Source organism: Pempheris klunzingeri, chromosome 10, assembly GCF_042242105.1.
Source record: "Pempheris klunzingeri isolate RE-2024b chromosome 10, fPemKlu1.hap1, whole genome shotgun sequence".
Lineage (NCBI taxonomy): Eukaryota > Metazoa > Chordata > Actinopteri > Acropomatiformes > Pempheridae > Pempheris > Pempheris klunzingeri.
Genome location: NC_092021.1, coordinates 7230794 through 7245586, shown reverse-complemented (window position 1 = coordinate 7245586; position 14793 = coordinate 7230794). Strand labels below are relative to the sequence as shown.

Here is a 14793-nt window from a genome sequence, read left to right as displayed (position 1 = left end):
TGCTTGCTTTGGCACATATTTTAACACTGCGTAATAAATATGGCGTTTTTGTCCATTTCTGTTTCATCTACACCATGTAAGACTCGACATCTCGGAGTTTTTCTCTGAAGTAACGGTCACATTCAATATAGGAAGGCAGGTTTCCAACATCAAAACGTCCAGAAATCTGATGAACGTAAACCGGCTTCCTGGAAGGAGCAAAAAGGAGAATTTATTGAGAAATGAAAAATAAAATAGGAGACAGCCGGATGAATTTAAATCTCACTTTTGACCACAAGCAGAAAAGAACAGCAGCTGTCTGACACTCCAGATAAAACTACCTTGGAATGAGCCAAGACACAAAGTTTCCCGGGGCGTCTTTCTCATCAATAGGGGTCTCCTACGGAAATAAAAAGTCGTGCATAAAAGGGGAACTAAAAAACACAGTTTACTCTTCATATCTCCTATGTGGGTCTACCTTCTTTTCCTCCATGAAGGCATCCAACAGAGGAAGGCTTTTCTTTGAGAACATGTAGAAACAGGGACACTGTAAAACAAAGATGGTGATTAGCTGGGTGATCAAAAGATACGCAGTGTGAATACACACTGTACGTGTTGAGCGTCACAAAAATACCACTTACATTCACATATTAATATATACAAACGTGACGCGGACGTAGACACCCTCTTAGAGCTGAGAGTCTTTTCTGTCACTGTCCTAATACTTTGTGACTGCACAGTTTCAGATCAGGTTGGCAGCTTTTCTGCCCTAAACCCAACCTCCTCAAGACTATAAGCAGAATTTCAGGCGGCTCTCCCTGTTTTCCACAGAGATTGTAGAGATGTTTAGCATCAGTGTGGACAGGCATCATGGGACATTACAGACCGGCTTTGTCGAGCGTTTGTGGTGAACTTACTGCTCTCCTCGACTGTGTCTCAGAGGGAAGAGGTTTCTCCTTCATGCAGAGGACGCGAAGATTGCCGTCTACTTCCAGTATTCCATATTTCTGAGTTTCTGTGCAGACACACAACAGATCGAAGTGCGAGCATGAGGCCGAACCGCATGTGACTTAGGATGAGATTCAGCCCTTTCTCCAACAGCATGCGTAAGGTTACACTCACCCTCCTCTTTGCACTGGTATGAGAGCACCAGACAGTTGTCCTCACACTTTGCCTGGAGGTCACTAAACCTTTCCTTTACTTTACCGAGGCTAAAGTCTTCTTTGAAGAGGGTGTCGCTGTAAAGGATGGAGGAGGAGTTGTATCAATTTGGCAGAAAGGCCTTGATTGTGTAACATAACCTCTACGTGGCAGCATCGACGGTGGTAACTCACCCCCCAATTACTACGACGTGGTCTTCTATCTTGAAGTGCTTTACCGCAAGCTGCAGGCAAGCCACAGCACCAAGGCGCCCCTGGTGGAACAGCCAAAAGAGGGTTAAAGAATGAATTTCTAAGGGCCAAAATGTGTAGTGGCAGTGATGGTGGGAACAGTAATTGTGTTTACATCATTGCTTCTCGTTTGATCGCTGAGAATCTGGACATTTGTGAAATGCGATGCCCAATCTTGAAATGCAGCAAAGTACAGAGCGTTGGTCTGTGGAGAGCAGAGGAGCAGGGGGGGGTCATTCATGCTCAGGTCAGGGTTAGACTAGTCAGACAGATGGATACTGACCACAGTCTGTATTGGTTATAGGTTTATATGCAAAATGTGTCATGCTTTTATTACAGATCACTGGATTATTATTAGTGATGCATATAACATATAAATACCATATTTAAACAGTGTGATGACTTCATGGAGCTCATTTGGGAGTAAACAATGCATCATACTTTCAAATCTGATCACACTGTTAGTGTTTTCTGAGTAAAATCCACACACGCAAAGTTACTACTGTTGGATAAATATAGTGGAGTCAAAAGTACACCACTTCCCTCTGACATGCAGGGCAACATGAGGATAAAAGATGCACAATCTAAAATACTCAGAGTACAATCAGCTAAAGTACTTGTGTGGACGAACCACACCGCATTACTCACAACAACATAGATGCGGTCCACAGAGCGGGAGGCGGTCAGAGCCTGCACCCAGTGGGAGATCAGGGCGCACGGTCCCACCGGCAGCAGCGGCTTGGCACAGCCGGCCAGGTGGGCGAACCTCCCGCTGCTGTCGGCCGCCACATCTCTGTGGAGCCTGGTGCCGTATCCGGCAGCGAGAATTACGGCTTTCATTTACAGTCGGAACTGGGAGAAACGCTCGTCAGCTGCCAGCCGAGTGACCTGGTTGTTCGCCTTGTAGTGGAAACAGGGAAGAGACGAAGGGGCAAAGTTGGGACTTGGCACTGACTCTAATCTCGCGAGACTTTACATACGCGAGACGAGAGCTTAGCATTTAAGGCGCTTCCGGTTGCAGTACACAAAAAAATTATAGCTTCTTGCGGTGATTTCACAGCAAAGTGAAGAGAAAACAAAACTAACATTTTGATTAAATCAAGCCGCTTGTCGGTGGAAAAACATATTGGTCCAGTTATAGTTTGAATTATTCAGTGTTATTTGATACTCAACGGAAACTACAGAACTCACAAGAGAAACTCTTTCCATGTGCAAACTTGCAGCCAATGAACTTGATGAAATGTAAATAAAAGATGTAACAGCTCAAGAGGTGCAGATTAATCCATGTACTTTTAGAAGTGAGAATGACAGATGGATGCATGTCCCTTATCGAGGGTGAAGAGTGTAAATTTAACACTTGAAAAGACACACAACCAGGGGTTCGGAGCCACAGAGTCATAACTATCCATTTTGCGTTGAACATGCTGCAACAACTACTGTGCACTCATCCCACCTGAACACTGTTCTGGAGGTGTAGGTGACAGATTTGTGCTGCACCACAGGGAAGCAGTGGAACAAACCGCATTGAAGCAGACTGTGAATTTTGTTGATTTATTTAGCCAACTCACCATGACAGGACATACATTTGGAATACTTCCAAAATCTGTTTTCTACAAATACAAAAAGAACAAAGATATTTCTTGACAACAAATCCTGGGGGAAAAAAAAAAAAAATCAGTGGGATGTTTGCAGAAGAGAGAAATGTTCATTTGTTTTGAGCAGTCACTCTATATCTTCACTGCTGCTTTCAGCCTCAGGTCCTGCTGCATCAGCTTCTACATCTTGTGCTGTTTCCTGAAGGTCTGAAGGTTCGGGCTCAGACACCTCCATCGGTTCCTTAGCTGGCTCAGGTTGAGGTGATGGTGTCTCTTCTGCCGTTTCCAACTCCCCCTGAAGAGAACCAGAATTAACTTACAGGGCAAAACGGGACCTAATGGTAGTACTAGAATACAGAACTTTAGGCTATTTGCAGACGCTGTCACTACGTCCTGACAGTGGAACATGAGACTGATAATCTGTGAAAAAACAGGTTCCTTTGACTCCTTCTAATGTCAAACAACCAATCTGAACATGAGACACAGTGTCAATCACTGCTTGCGCAAGTTCTATTCAGCTCAATAATAATAATCAATCAATAATGTGACGTACGGTTTCAATGCCACACATTTAACGTGTAATCACAGGTCGAAAGATCTAACCGGTCTACTTCATACAACTCAAAACATGTTGGAAATGATTAATGACACATCTATTGTTACTTCATCTTACCTGGGTACTGGGGTCCTCGGTTTCCTCCTGAATCACTGGTTCTGACTCTTCCTGCTCCATTGGTTCTTCCTCGTCTTTTGTGACGGCCGGGTGCTGCTGGACTGGCATCTCGGACTCTTGCAGTGCCGCAGTGGGAGCCTCCTCTTCAACCGAGGCAGGGGCTGCTTCCATCTGTATGATAAAAGACGAGGATATGGTAACGGATTATGAATGAATAGAGGGATTGTTTTATTTTGTGATGTGGAGAAAGTGGACCACAACATATTACTGCACAGTATATGAGACATTAGGTAAGAACTGGCTGAGCATTAACACAGACAGTTCAGGTTTATCGTGATGCCTATGTCACTGAGGACAGGGCGTTATGAACCGTGTCAGTTACCTCTCTCTCCTCGACAGGCTCTACAGGTTTTGGTTCGAGCTTTTTATTTGCTTCCAGGACCAACATGATGGAGGCAGGTATGTGGGCTTGCTGTTACAAAGACAAACGAGGCAGCTGGTACATAAGAAATCCCAAGATAAGTACATTTTTCTTACTGTAAATTGAGGTTCAGTAAACTGCTCTTACCTGATGAGGTGTGAAGGAGTGGACATGCAGTAGAAGAGGGTCTCTCATCTCTGGGCAGCGTTCAAACACGCTCGTCAGCTGTGCGGGTGGCAGCTGTAGGAGCACGCTGTACGACTGCGGCTTTGTCCTCTGGCAGCACTTCACAAATCCCTCCCACACTTTGGGATACTTCCACACCTGCAGGACGAGCAAAAATGATCAGTGTTCATTAGGACACCGGTGCCTGTAGAAACCAGGAATATTTGGCTGGGGTTTGGTGCTGACCTGCTTGACGATGAGGCGGGACAGGATGTTCATGACGAAGCCTCCCAGCCGGGGATACATGGTCAGGGACTGGATGACGGTACGCATGAGCAGCATGGGGAGGGGACTCTGCTCCATCAGCTGCTGCATCACCACCGCCAAAACCTCCGATGTGTACACGTTCTTCTCCCCAAAGCACAGGTTGGTAGCTGTGGTGCAGACACAGAACGTTTTCATTGACAGCTGTCGTACATGTACAACAGAAAGCAATAAATTCATCGATTTGCTCATCATAGCGGAAAAAGGTAACCTGTGCTCTGTTACACTCAATTTCATTTATATTTCAGACCCAAACCCATCTACAGTGTATGACAATGATCCATCTCAGAGGAATTGAAAACCAACTTGTTTTTAGTTACACTGAACAGTGTATCTGTCCAACATATCTCAACATCTAGGAAATGCGATGCCATGAAATTTACTACATTTATTAGACAGCAACTTGGGTGCAAGTGACAAAAACATTTAATGTAACATAGTAAGCTTATTGCACGTTGGCTTTAATAGCTAATCATCAGCTAATCATTTGATGGCTGCAGCTTTGAATAGAGATTAGAGGAACAACCACACCTACTGCTGGGTAGGTTTTGATCGGTTGATCGTTGAACACTGACCTTTTATGATAGACTTCATATCACATTTGTTTGAGTCTATGTTGTGTAAAGCAATCAGCAGGTCTCCTGGGGTGAGAGGGGACACGGACGAACTTCCCTCACCTGACGGACAAACACACAACAGTGAGAAGACGTCACGGACTCCTTCACCGGAAAGACTCCTCCACGGACACTTATACATACTTTTATTCTAATTCTTTAAAAATATTGTAACAGAGAATAAAGGGACAATGAAATCATTTGAAAAAAAAATGTATTTTTACATGTGCTATTAATTATATTAAAACATTTTCTGCTCATTATTGGCTAGAATAACACGAACACTAATTTAAAAAGGCGACATGAGATCTACCAGTGGAAGACATGAATGACTCTTACTGTGCTGAGTGCCCAAGAGACGGTTGAAGACCTCCTTCACCACAATGGGGTTGAGTTTGATCAGCTTGGGGAGAGCCTGGATGACCTCATTCTGCGTGAGGAAAACGACCAAAACGTTACGTAAAAATCCACAAGAGAATTCACTAAAACTATCACACATTAGTAAGAAGGCCACAAAGTACTGGTGTCATTTGGCGTTTGATTTTGATTTTGCGAACTGCGTAACATTCACAATATTGCAATGTGTTCATACTGTATGAACTGTGATGAACATATTCCAAAAGTATCAACTTCTAAGTCAGTCTTCATAATTCACTCAAACTGAGTGCACCTGACATTACTTACCTTTTCCAGACCATTTATGACTGGAATCAGGAAACGAACATCTGGAACTCGTTTGTGGTAAAGGTCTCGCACCCTCTCCACCAGCTCTGGAGACGGAGGCACTGAAGGAGGAAAAAGGACGCATTTCATTTTCTAGACCTTCTATTGTGTTGTTGTTCTACGTTTGGCGTTTGGTGTTATGTTGATCGACCTAAATCCTCCTGGAAAGATGAAAAGTCACGTGTTCCATTGTCTTTTTACCTTTATCTGTCAAAATGTGCAGACAGCGAGTAACTAACGTCTCTGCTCCTTTAGGACAGTTTTCGACCAAGAGCAGCAGCTCAGGGGAGTTCATCCCCATCCCACGGATCTACAAAAAACGGTGACAAAAAACTGTCAATACTACTACTCAAGTGGTGCATTGCTCAATTTAAGTTCACTTTTGAGCCATTTAGTTACTTCCTTCAGATGAAGCCTTCATTCGACCATTTGAGAACACTAACAGCACTCTCACAAATCAGGAAACTGCAGTTTTTACATCACTGATGATGACATGACATTACAGGTTTGACACTTACAGGTGTATTTTCTCAACTTTATGTTGTTTACTTTGGTCTGAAACACAGTGGGGAAGTCACATGTGTACTGTGTACCTTCTCTTGTGGTCAAACACAGTTTAAAACACATGAAGAAATAGATAAACATATGGCCCAATAGTCCAGACTTTGCCCTCAGTGCATTTAGTCATACTCAGCTTTCCATGCATGTATAACTGCTGGCTATTAGATGACAACATCCTTCTCTTATTACCAACAAATCTTGAGTTCTGGTATTAATTTCTCCTTTTAGTTCTTGTCTTAGTGCAATTATCCCCTGAATGTAAGTATCACAGTGTTCCTACATACTTTGTAGGAACTCTGACCATGTTTCTCCTGGCTGCTTGGAGCCAGCTGTTCATATTCACAAATACTGTCTGGACTGTCTTAGAGGTATAACATGTACAATTCATTTCAAAATGAGAATTCCCCCGAAAGACAAATGAATGACAGAGTGAGGACATGCGACCAGTGAGGAGTGACTTACAGGCTGCTCTATTGCTCGAAGCACGCTGCGCTTGATGTCAGCGATGGCCTCGGTGTAGACAGAAGCCAGCTCGTGGACTAGCCGGTGGTTTAGAGGCAACAGGGACAGGTAGAGGAAGAGACACTGTCTCACTGTCTCCTCAGTCCAGGGGGCAGCCACCTCTGTCTCAACACACACACACATCACCGTCAGGCTAGAGAAGTTACACGTTTGTGAAAAAATTAGGGTGTAAAAGTTCATGAAAAGTGTTTTCCCTTCCCTTCACAACACCGTTTCTGTTTGGAGGGACAACAGTGGTGTGCACATGCTCTGACGGGGCCTGTCACAGCACAGCTCAGCTGACTAAAATGTGGCAAGGCTGCAGCCAAAGGCAGCTGTAGTGACTGCACTACATCGTATTGATGCAACCATAGCAGTGTATACACTATATCTTCAAACTGCCATAGTTAATTCTGTTAAACAAACTACTGCATAATCAAATGTGGTGTAAAAGCAGTTTACACTGAATTTGAGAAGCTGTGTTAACGTACATGTTCGCTATATACGTTTAACAAATGATGCAGGAAGACTAACAGTGACAATCTGCTAATGGACACTCAGTAAACTTACAGATACGCTAAGTAAAGTTGCTTTTGTCCAGCAAAATGGCAGATGGACCTTAATAAACTCAACTGACTGTTTTACACCTCATAAAAGCTGATATCCTTCTCCTGACATGGGTCAGATAGTTGTAAGACATGATGTGGGATACAATGGTGACGCTACTAGCACGGTACTACTTGAGTTATACTGAAATCATCCACACGTATTCCAAACCTGTGTCTTTGTCAGCCCCAAAGAGCAGAGACGGAGGGTTGGGGTGGACCAGAAGCTGCATGTAGTTCAGAGCAAACTTCTCAATGTAGTCCCTGAGCTGGTCTTTCTCATACATGCGCTTGAGAAAGGTCAAGGCAGTGGTCCGCACCTGAGAAATAATCATTGGAAAACTCAGTTCAGAAAACGGTGAGAGTGTGAGTTACACATTAACAGCATATGGAACAAATGTGATCACCTTCTCTTTTTCATGCGAGCTGAGATCCAGAAGTACATGCAGATACTGGAACTGCCGCGAGGGCCGTTTGACGATGAGCTCCTTCAGAGTCGTCATGCCCAAATACACCCGAGACTGAAACAGAGGTTGTGACAAACAGCTCAGAGGACATCCAGGGAGCTAGTGTTGTACCAGGAGCTGTGTCTTTATCGTGCCATTTACCTCGTCCTCACAGTAACGGCGTATTACTTCCAGTGCTGATTCTGTTATAATGGGAGCCTCAAGGACCAGTTTGGTGAAAAGTCTAGAAGAGATGTAAAAACAACATGTCACACAGTCACTGCTGACAACAGCAGGAGCACGCTGTGTTTTTACCATTTTGACCCATTACAGAACCCTTACAACATGGTCTAAGGGAGTACTGGCTGCAGGGTGTCCATTAAAACGCCATATAGGACACCTGCTAAGTAGCTCCAGTGAAATTGTCCGTTCACCGTTCCGAATCAATGGGCTGGCTACAGAGCCTCTGTTTACAATTTACTGCAACACTTGATATTGATTTGAGGACGGTGACTGGATAGTTAGCTAGTCTCGTTGTTAAACATACTGCCAAACTATATTTGCTGTTAGTCAGCTGTACAGTGTTGCTGACTTTGAATTTTGTTAGCATAATGTTCGCTTTCTGGCTCACAACCGAGCCAAAGGGTTCTATGAGCTGAGCTGACCAGAAATATCTCCTGTTGCCAAGTCATATCTAAGGCTTGTCTCGTTTGCTGGAGTAGTGAACGACATTTCCATTGCACAAAAACTTTTTGGAATGGTAATGATTTTTCCAGGAATTAGTCACATCCTCAGTTGTTACTAGGGAAATTGAGTCAAGCTTGTGAAAAACTTTAGATTTTTATTTTTAAATTCATGAACACAAATGAATGCTCTTATTTTTTTTTTTTCTTTTGGAAGTGACCATGGTATAAGCAGGATTATAGAAGAGCTTGAGGGAAAAAAAAGCATGCTGCAAACGTGTGTCTCACCCATCCCTCTGCTCAGGTTTCTCCTGCAGCCCTGACAGCAGAGTGAAGAGACAGTGGTCGTAGCTGTCCAGCAGCCCAGACGGGAGCTGGCTGAGGTAAGTGTTGTACTCCTGATAGAGGAGAGAAAAGGCCAGGTCGCTCCGTGTTCTGATGTCATCCAGAATAAACTGCAGCACGTCGTCTTTCATCATCCCTTCAAATTGCGTCACGAGTCTGGAGAGGAGCTTCACTCGGACCTGCCGCGCAGATTTAGTGTGGTTATCCTCTAAAACAAGCCCACTCGAGTGCTACTAAGTCTTTATGAAGAAAACAAGATCTTTAACCGTGTGATGGTTACTTACATGAGACATGCCACTTTGAGCGATCGCCTTCTCTGAATGCAGGATGCGCTTGACTGCCTTGGAGGTTAACTTTTCAATACCGCCGTCTGATAAAGGCTGAACGACGTCTGACAGTCGGAACACTTTTTTCCTCCCACTCGCGCCCGTCATTCTGCGATAGAACAAAGTCATGTAAGTTAATAAGACTGACACAGAGGTGCAGCTTACAATACCTCCACCATCTTTGTGTCGGAGCCAGAACTCACTTGGTTTGTGTCGTGGGAAGGATGGGTTCAGGGAGCCTCTTGACTGTGGTAGGAGCCTCTGGGGTTGGAACCTTTTCAGCGTAGCCTCCCACCACGGAGATCGCTTGTCCCATCATCATGGCTGGCACTCTGCGCTTGATGAGCAGGTCTTTAGCACCAGAGTCTTCCTCGTTGCCTTCCTCTTTGCCTGCATCATCCTCTCTGGCTTTGCACTGCTCAAGTCCTGAAATATTACACTTTTAATTAGAACCTAACCAATACACTGTTGGATTTCTGTGACTTATACCAATATTGATTTTTAAAAAAGCAAGACATAACAATGCAATAACCATATTTTAGCCAACAATCCATTTTACACAAACACTTAACATGAATATTTTGGGTAAGACTTCCTCAAATTTGCTTTGTTAATCTGTTGTGATACAAGTGACTGAAACTGGTTAGAAATAATGACTGTAAAAATATGTTTTATTTGTTTACATGTTTTATTACTTACTTAGATTTAAACAACTTAAACGTAAGGGTCATAGATATAGGATTAACTGTATTTCTACAATATATGCCAATACTGAGCCATCTGAAAACTAATATTTATTTTAAAGGAATAGTTCGCCATTTTTGAAAAATACAAAGTAACTGCAAAAAAAGGAAAAAAAAAAAAAGTGTTTTCCATATGAATGGACAAACACAAGAGCAGTATCAATCTTCTCATCTAATTCTAAGCAAGGCAGCAAATAAGGGTATCTCCTAAAATGTCAAACTATTCCTTTAAATCAAAAACTACTCAAAATAAAACACAAAATCCCCAGATGTCTTTGGCCTTTTGATGCTCACTGTGTTTGTTACTAACCTGGACCGATCCCAGCTGCAGTCATCTGTGTGGCCATCAGCCTGGCCAGATGTTTAATCTGAGCATCGGTGCCTGCTGACTCAACAGGTGTGTATGTGGCCTGGAAGGATGCTGGCATGACATCGGGCAGATACACCATGCTGATGAGCACCTAAATGAGCACAGAGATGTAGGTATAACTGTCACACAGCCCGGCATGAAGGAGAGAAACCAGCAGAAAGGAAGGCCGCCGCCGCCGCTCACCAGGTTGGCTACGTTCTCGGAGTTGAGCAGCGGGTGCAGGAACTCGGCTGTGAGGTCAATGGCAGACTGTGCTACTGGAACAGCAGCAGGTTTAGGGACAGAGAGAGGGGCTGGCTCCTCTTTGTCCTCATCGTCTTCAATTAGGGTTGGCTCTGAACGCAAAAGGAACAAATGTCAAAAACACTGGGCGCTTGTGTCCAACACTTTCTCTTTCAAGATTAGATCATTTCCACTCGGCTTGGTTGTATCGCTTTTAAAGATTTTGGTGTTGACTCTGAATTAAACGGATAGATGTGCCACTGATTCTAAACATTAACTGTGTCCTTCAGAGCAGCAAATGTCAGAATATGGGACATGACAAAGGTCACCACAGAAATGTATAGTTGTATGTATAATGGAACAGATCTACAATAGTTTTTGCAGTCTCAAAACTGGAAAAATCTGGAAACCACAGAATATTTTCCATTACTTTCTAAACCTCCACCACCTGTGCAGCAATATGTATTAAATCACAATGTGTGTGACTGCTACCACTACTCACCCATCTTGACCTTTTTTCCCTCTGTGTACTGCTCATGGCGAGGCCTTTTGCGCTGCTCACGCGGAGCAGGTGTACTGCGGGTTATTTCGCTCTGGGGCATTCCCAGGTCCAGCAGCAGAGTGCTAATTTGACCCTGGAACTCGAGGCTGCAGGGATGCTTGAGGACCGCCACCAAGTGCAGCTTCAGATTCTTTCGCACGCTGCTGACCTGAGACTTAGCCAGAGTGGGTGGCAGGTTTGCTAAAAGATTAAGAAAAAAAAAGGAATTATTATTTAGAGTTAAATGCACTGAATGCAAAGATTTGCACTATAAAAGATGTCTCAGTTCATAAGTTTTGTATCAACAGGCACATACACACAGCATCTCTCTAAATGGCGTTTAGTGATTGGAAACATGACACAACACTGGCTAAGAAGAACTCACCATGTAATGTCTCATATGCCTGCACCACCTCTGACATGAACATTGGCCTCTGGCGAGCAATAGTGGCCAGGGAGCCAAGAGCTGTGGTGAGGTTGATGCTGGAAATGGCCGGGTGGACCATGAACTTCAGCAGCTTCTCAAGTGCGGTCTTTCCCTCCTCACACAAAACATCTGCAGATCAAACAGTTTTAAAAGATCAGCTTTAATGGACTGGATTTAAAAAAAAAAAAAACACACATCAAATCCTCACAGCAGCATTCTAACATCTGTACCGTAGCGAATGTACGAGTGATCTTTGGGAACTTTGTCCAGGCTGATGTCACCCTCCTGACGCTTGGGGACGTCTGAGTCTGACGTCCGCGGTGACAGAGTGATGATTAGCGATTCTGTGAACTTGATGGCATGAGTGCGGACGCCGTCATTTTCAGAGTCCAGCAAGGCCAGAACGTCCCCTTTCATCTGTGTGACCAGATCCCAGCATGCCTCCTGCCTCTCTGACACTGCTTTAGAGCGCACCAACCACTGGCGAGGAAGGAAAAAACAGCAGATATGGGTAGCAGTAACTTGATTTTGGTGCATATTCCAATGAAAAGCTGATCTAAAAACATCTAAATCACACCAGCAAAAAATGAAAATGAGAATTAGGCCTGTGTTTACCTGCAGAGTAACTTTGTACAGCTGGGTGAGCGTGAGGATGGCTTTCTTTACCACGTTCACACTTTCATCCCTCAGCAGCATGTTCAGATTGGCGATCAGTCTGAGAAGGAGCTCATTGTCCCTTTTACTGCAAAAGACATGTAAAGATAGAAATTGAGAAACACAAACATGAAATTTACAGCCATGAGATTGAAAGACTTACCCGTCTAGTAACTCACCATGCTTCCTCTATGAAGCCAATGACAAATTTTCTCACTTCGATAGACTTGTCAGTCTGGAAGGCAATCATCTCCTACAGGACGAACAGGCCAATGGAGGTATATTATGAATTCAAGTTTTGCTTTACTAAAATGTGGATATAATTCTATTATCGCTTTATACTGAATGCAGCATCTGTATTCAGATAGCCTGCGTATTTCAAACCAAGCAAGAAAACTGCATGAAGGCTTACTTACATCCAAAAAATTGTCTAGAAGAGAGGGATCCTTGTTTATGATGAGCTCCTGGACCTGAAAATGACATAAATAAACTGATTCAGCATTGTCCTGCACCCACTTTGTGCTTCAATCATTTCCCAGCACACACTGGGGCAGAAAACAGCAGAGCACCCAGGACTGGACACAGTGTACTGCAATGCAAAGTAGCCAAGTAATGTTTGGAAAACTTGTTTGTTCATTTGGGGAAAATACAGAAAGTCACACAGATGTGCAACCATGTTTGCTTTAAAACAAATGTATGAAAGTGCTTTTATTGATATTTCTTTTATGGATATGACAAAAGTGAAAATCTGATTCAACAGACTACAAACCTGTTTGAGCACGTTTAGCTTTTCATCTGTGGGTATCAGGGCAGCCTGATTCAGAAGATCTACCACCTGGAATGGAAAAACAAACTGCATTATTTTTTCCTTATATAGGTAATTATTTTTACTGTCACTACATGAAAATGGATGTTTGGCTGCACCCATAACTTACTGAAATTCTTCTTGTGCAAATTGTTTTCAAACATCTCTGCTAAAATTAATTACTGACATTAACTGTGAGGTGGAGTTTCCACTTGCATTATACGTGTTTGGCACTATTTCATAGTGGGCTCTGCTTTTAATGCAACACACCTACAAATTAAGAATTGTTAAATATAAGGAGATATCAAGGTTTAACAACTAAGAAAAGAACGTTTTTGCAACCGCGATTGTTAATGGCCAAGAACTCAGTTCAACTTAGCAGACCGTATAAACTAAACAAGGTTAATGAGCAGCTCAATTGATTTGAAAACCAATGTTGGTGACTCAATACTTCCAAATCAATATGTCTGCGGGGCAGACCCATGACATATCCATTTATATATTACATATCCACATTTGCCATTGATCCTTTGAGTCTGCCAGGAGAAGCTAAAGGCCGTGGTTAGACAGAGGTACCACACAGTTACCACAGTGCAACCCAGAACCAGTGAGAGCAGCTGATGGGAGTTTTTAAAAACCATCATTAGATGGACATGATGGCTGGGCGTGTAGAGGGAGCTCCTTGTTTACTGCTGTAGCTACAACTATAGCATATGTTTGGGAAACTGTAATGCAGGTTTTAGTACCAGAGAAGGACCTACGTGAATCTGTGACACACTGCAACACATCCAGTAATTATTCTATATGCATATTTCATATAAGCACATGTGCACACTTTGTCTTCCACATGCATTTTATGGTAATTCAATTTAAGCTGCCAATTTGACAGCTGTATGCAGCCTATCGCTGGCACTATAACTGATACTGGTTTATCCCTAAACAGCCCCAGCTGACATCTAGTCCCACTAGCCAGTGTTTCTGTTAGATCAATATAAATCCCAGATACACATTTCCATCTCTTACCTTTTCACTGGTGGTCATGTCGATGACATGGGGAGCCTGAGTGTCCCCCTCCTCCGAGGAAAGCTCCATGATGCTGCTTTGCTTCCCTCACTATATGGACAACATGATCTTCAAAGCCCTGCTGTGTAACATATAACCGCAGTTATTTGGCGTTATTAGTACCCGCCGAGATAAAAAACTAAATCACAGTGACGTTAACGGTATATGTTAGCAAGTACGAGGTTAGCTTTGAGTTAGCATGCTACACGTTAGTGATCATACCACCTGACTTAAGGGTCAGATATTTCTATAACCCATTAAACATTAAAATACACAAGTTATAAACCATTAACAGCCACGGTTTGACGCTGAGTATCACAGTCAAACACACTTTTGTTCTCCGCCGGCGCGCTGGCACCATGCTAGCCATGTCGCTAACCCTGCGAGTTGTTCCAACGTTACAACGACAGAAATGAGAAACTTACTCAACCTACCGCTTCACAGATTCCTAACTTCGTCGTGACAAGCAGTGGATAAATGTGACGAGTGTAAGAGGCTTAATAACGGAGTGGCCTTAACATATCCAATAAACTCATCGGCTATGCTCTTCCACTGTGAAAGCTGCCATGTTTGGCTGCTTGAAAAACCGGGTTAGTTCTTCTTCTGCTGTCAGTGAG

At 43.4% G+C, this 14793-nt stretch overlaps 3 protein-coding genes across 3 annotated transcripts in view; 1 reads left to right on the top strand and 2 right to left on the bottom strand.

The window, feature by feature from the left end:
* The window catches only part of glsb (glutaminase b), a 161164-nt gene that overhangs the window by 119429 nt on the left and 26942 nt on the right, over positions 1 to 14793 (top strand). The window lies entirely within an intron of this gene.
* LOC139208878 (glucose-1-phosphate adenylyltransferase) lies at positions 19 to 2265 on the bottom strand. The gene is made up of 8 exons (XM_070838647.1): positions 2019 to 2265; positions 1486 to 1575; positions 1314 to 1393; positions 1102 to 1217; positions 897 to 994; positions 458 to 526; positions 321 to 379; positions 19 to 188 (listed from the first exon to the last, which is right to left on the bottom strand). Exons 1-8 carry the CDS (start codon positions 2208 to 2210, stop codon positions 68 to 70), a joined length of 825 nt encoding a protein of 274 aa, XP_070694748.1. The 5' UTR covers positions 2211 to 2265; the 3' UTR covers positions 19 to 67.
* Positions 2908 to 14747, bottom strand: sympk (symplekin). The gene is made up of 27 exons (XM_070838353.1): positions 14602 to 14747; positions 14138 to 14258; positions 13079 to 13144; positions 12726 to 12779; positions 12489 to 12562; positions 12271 to 12397; positions 11886 to 12135; positions 11614 to 11784; positions 11190 to 11429; positions 10649 to 10800; positions 10406 to 10556; positions 9556 to 9778; positions 9311 to 9461; positions 8970 to 9205; positions 8161 to 8242; positions 7960 to 8073; positions 7725 to 7872; positions 6909 to 7069; positions 6087 to 6195; positions 5847 to 5947; positions 5502 to 5592; positions 5124 to 5225; positions 4471 to 4658; positions 4207 to 4383; positions 4021 to 4110; positions 3639 to 3809; positions 2908 to 3260 (listed from the first exon to the last, which is right to left on the bottom strand). The coding sequence occupies exons 2-27, from the start codon at positions 14204 to 14206 to the stop codon at positions 3093 to 3095; spliced, it is 3666 nt and encodes a 1221-aa protein (XP_070694454.1). The 5' UTR covers positions 14207 to 14258; positions 14602 to 14747; the 3' UTR covers positions 2908 to 3092.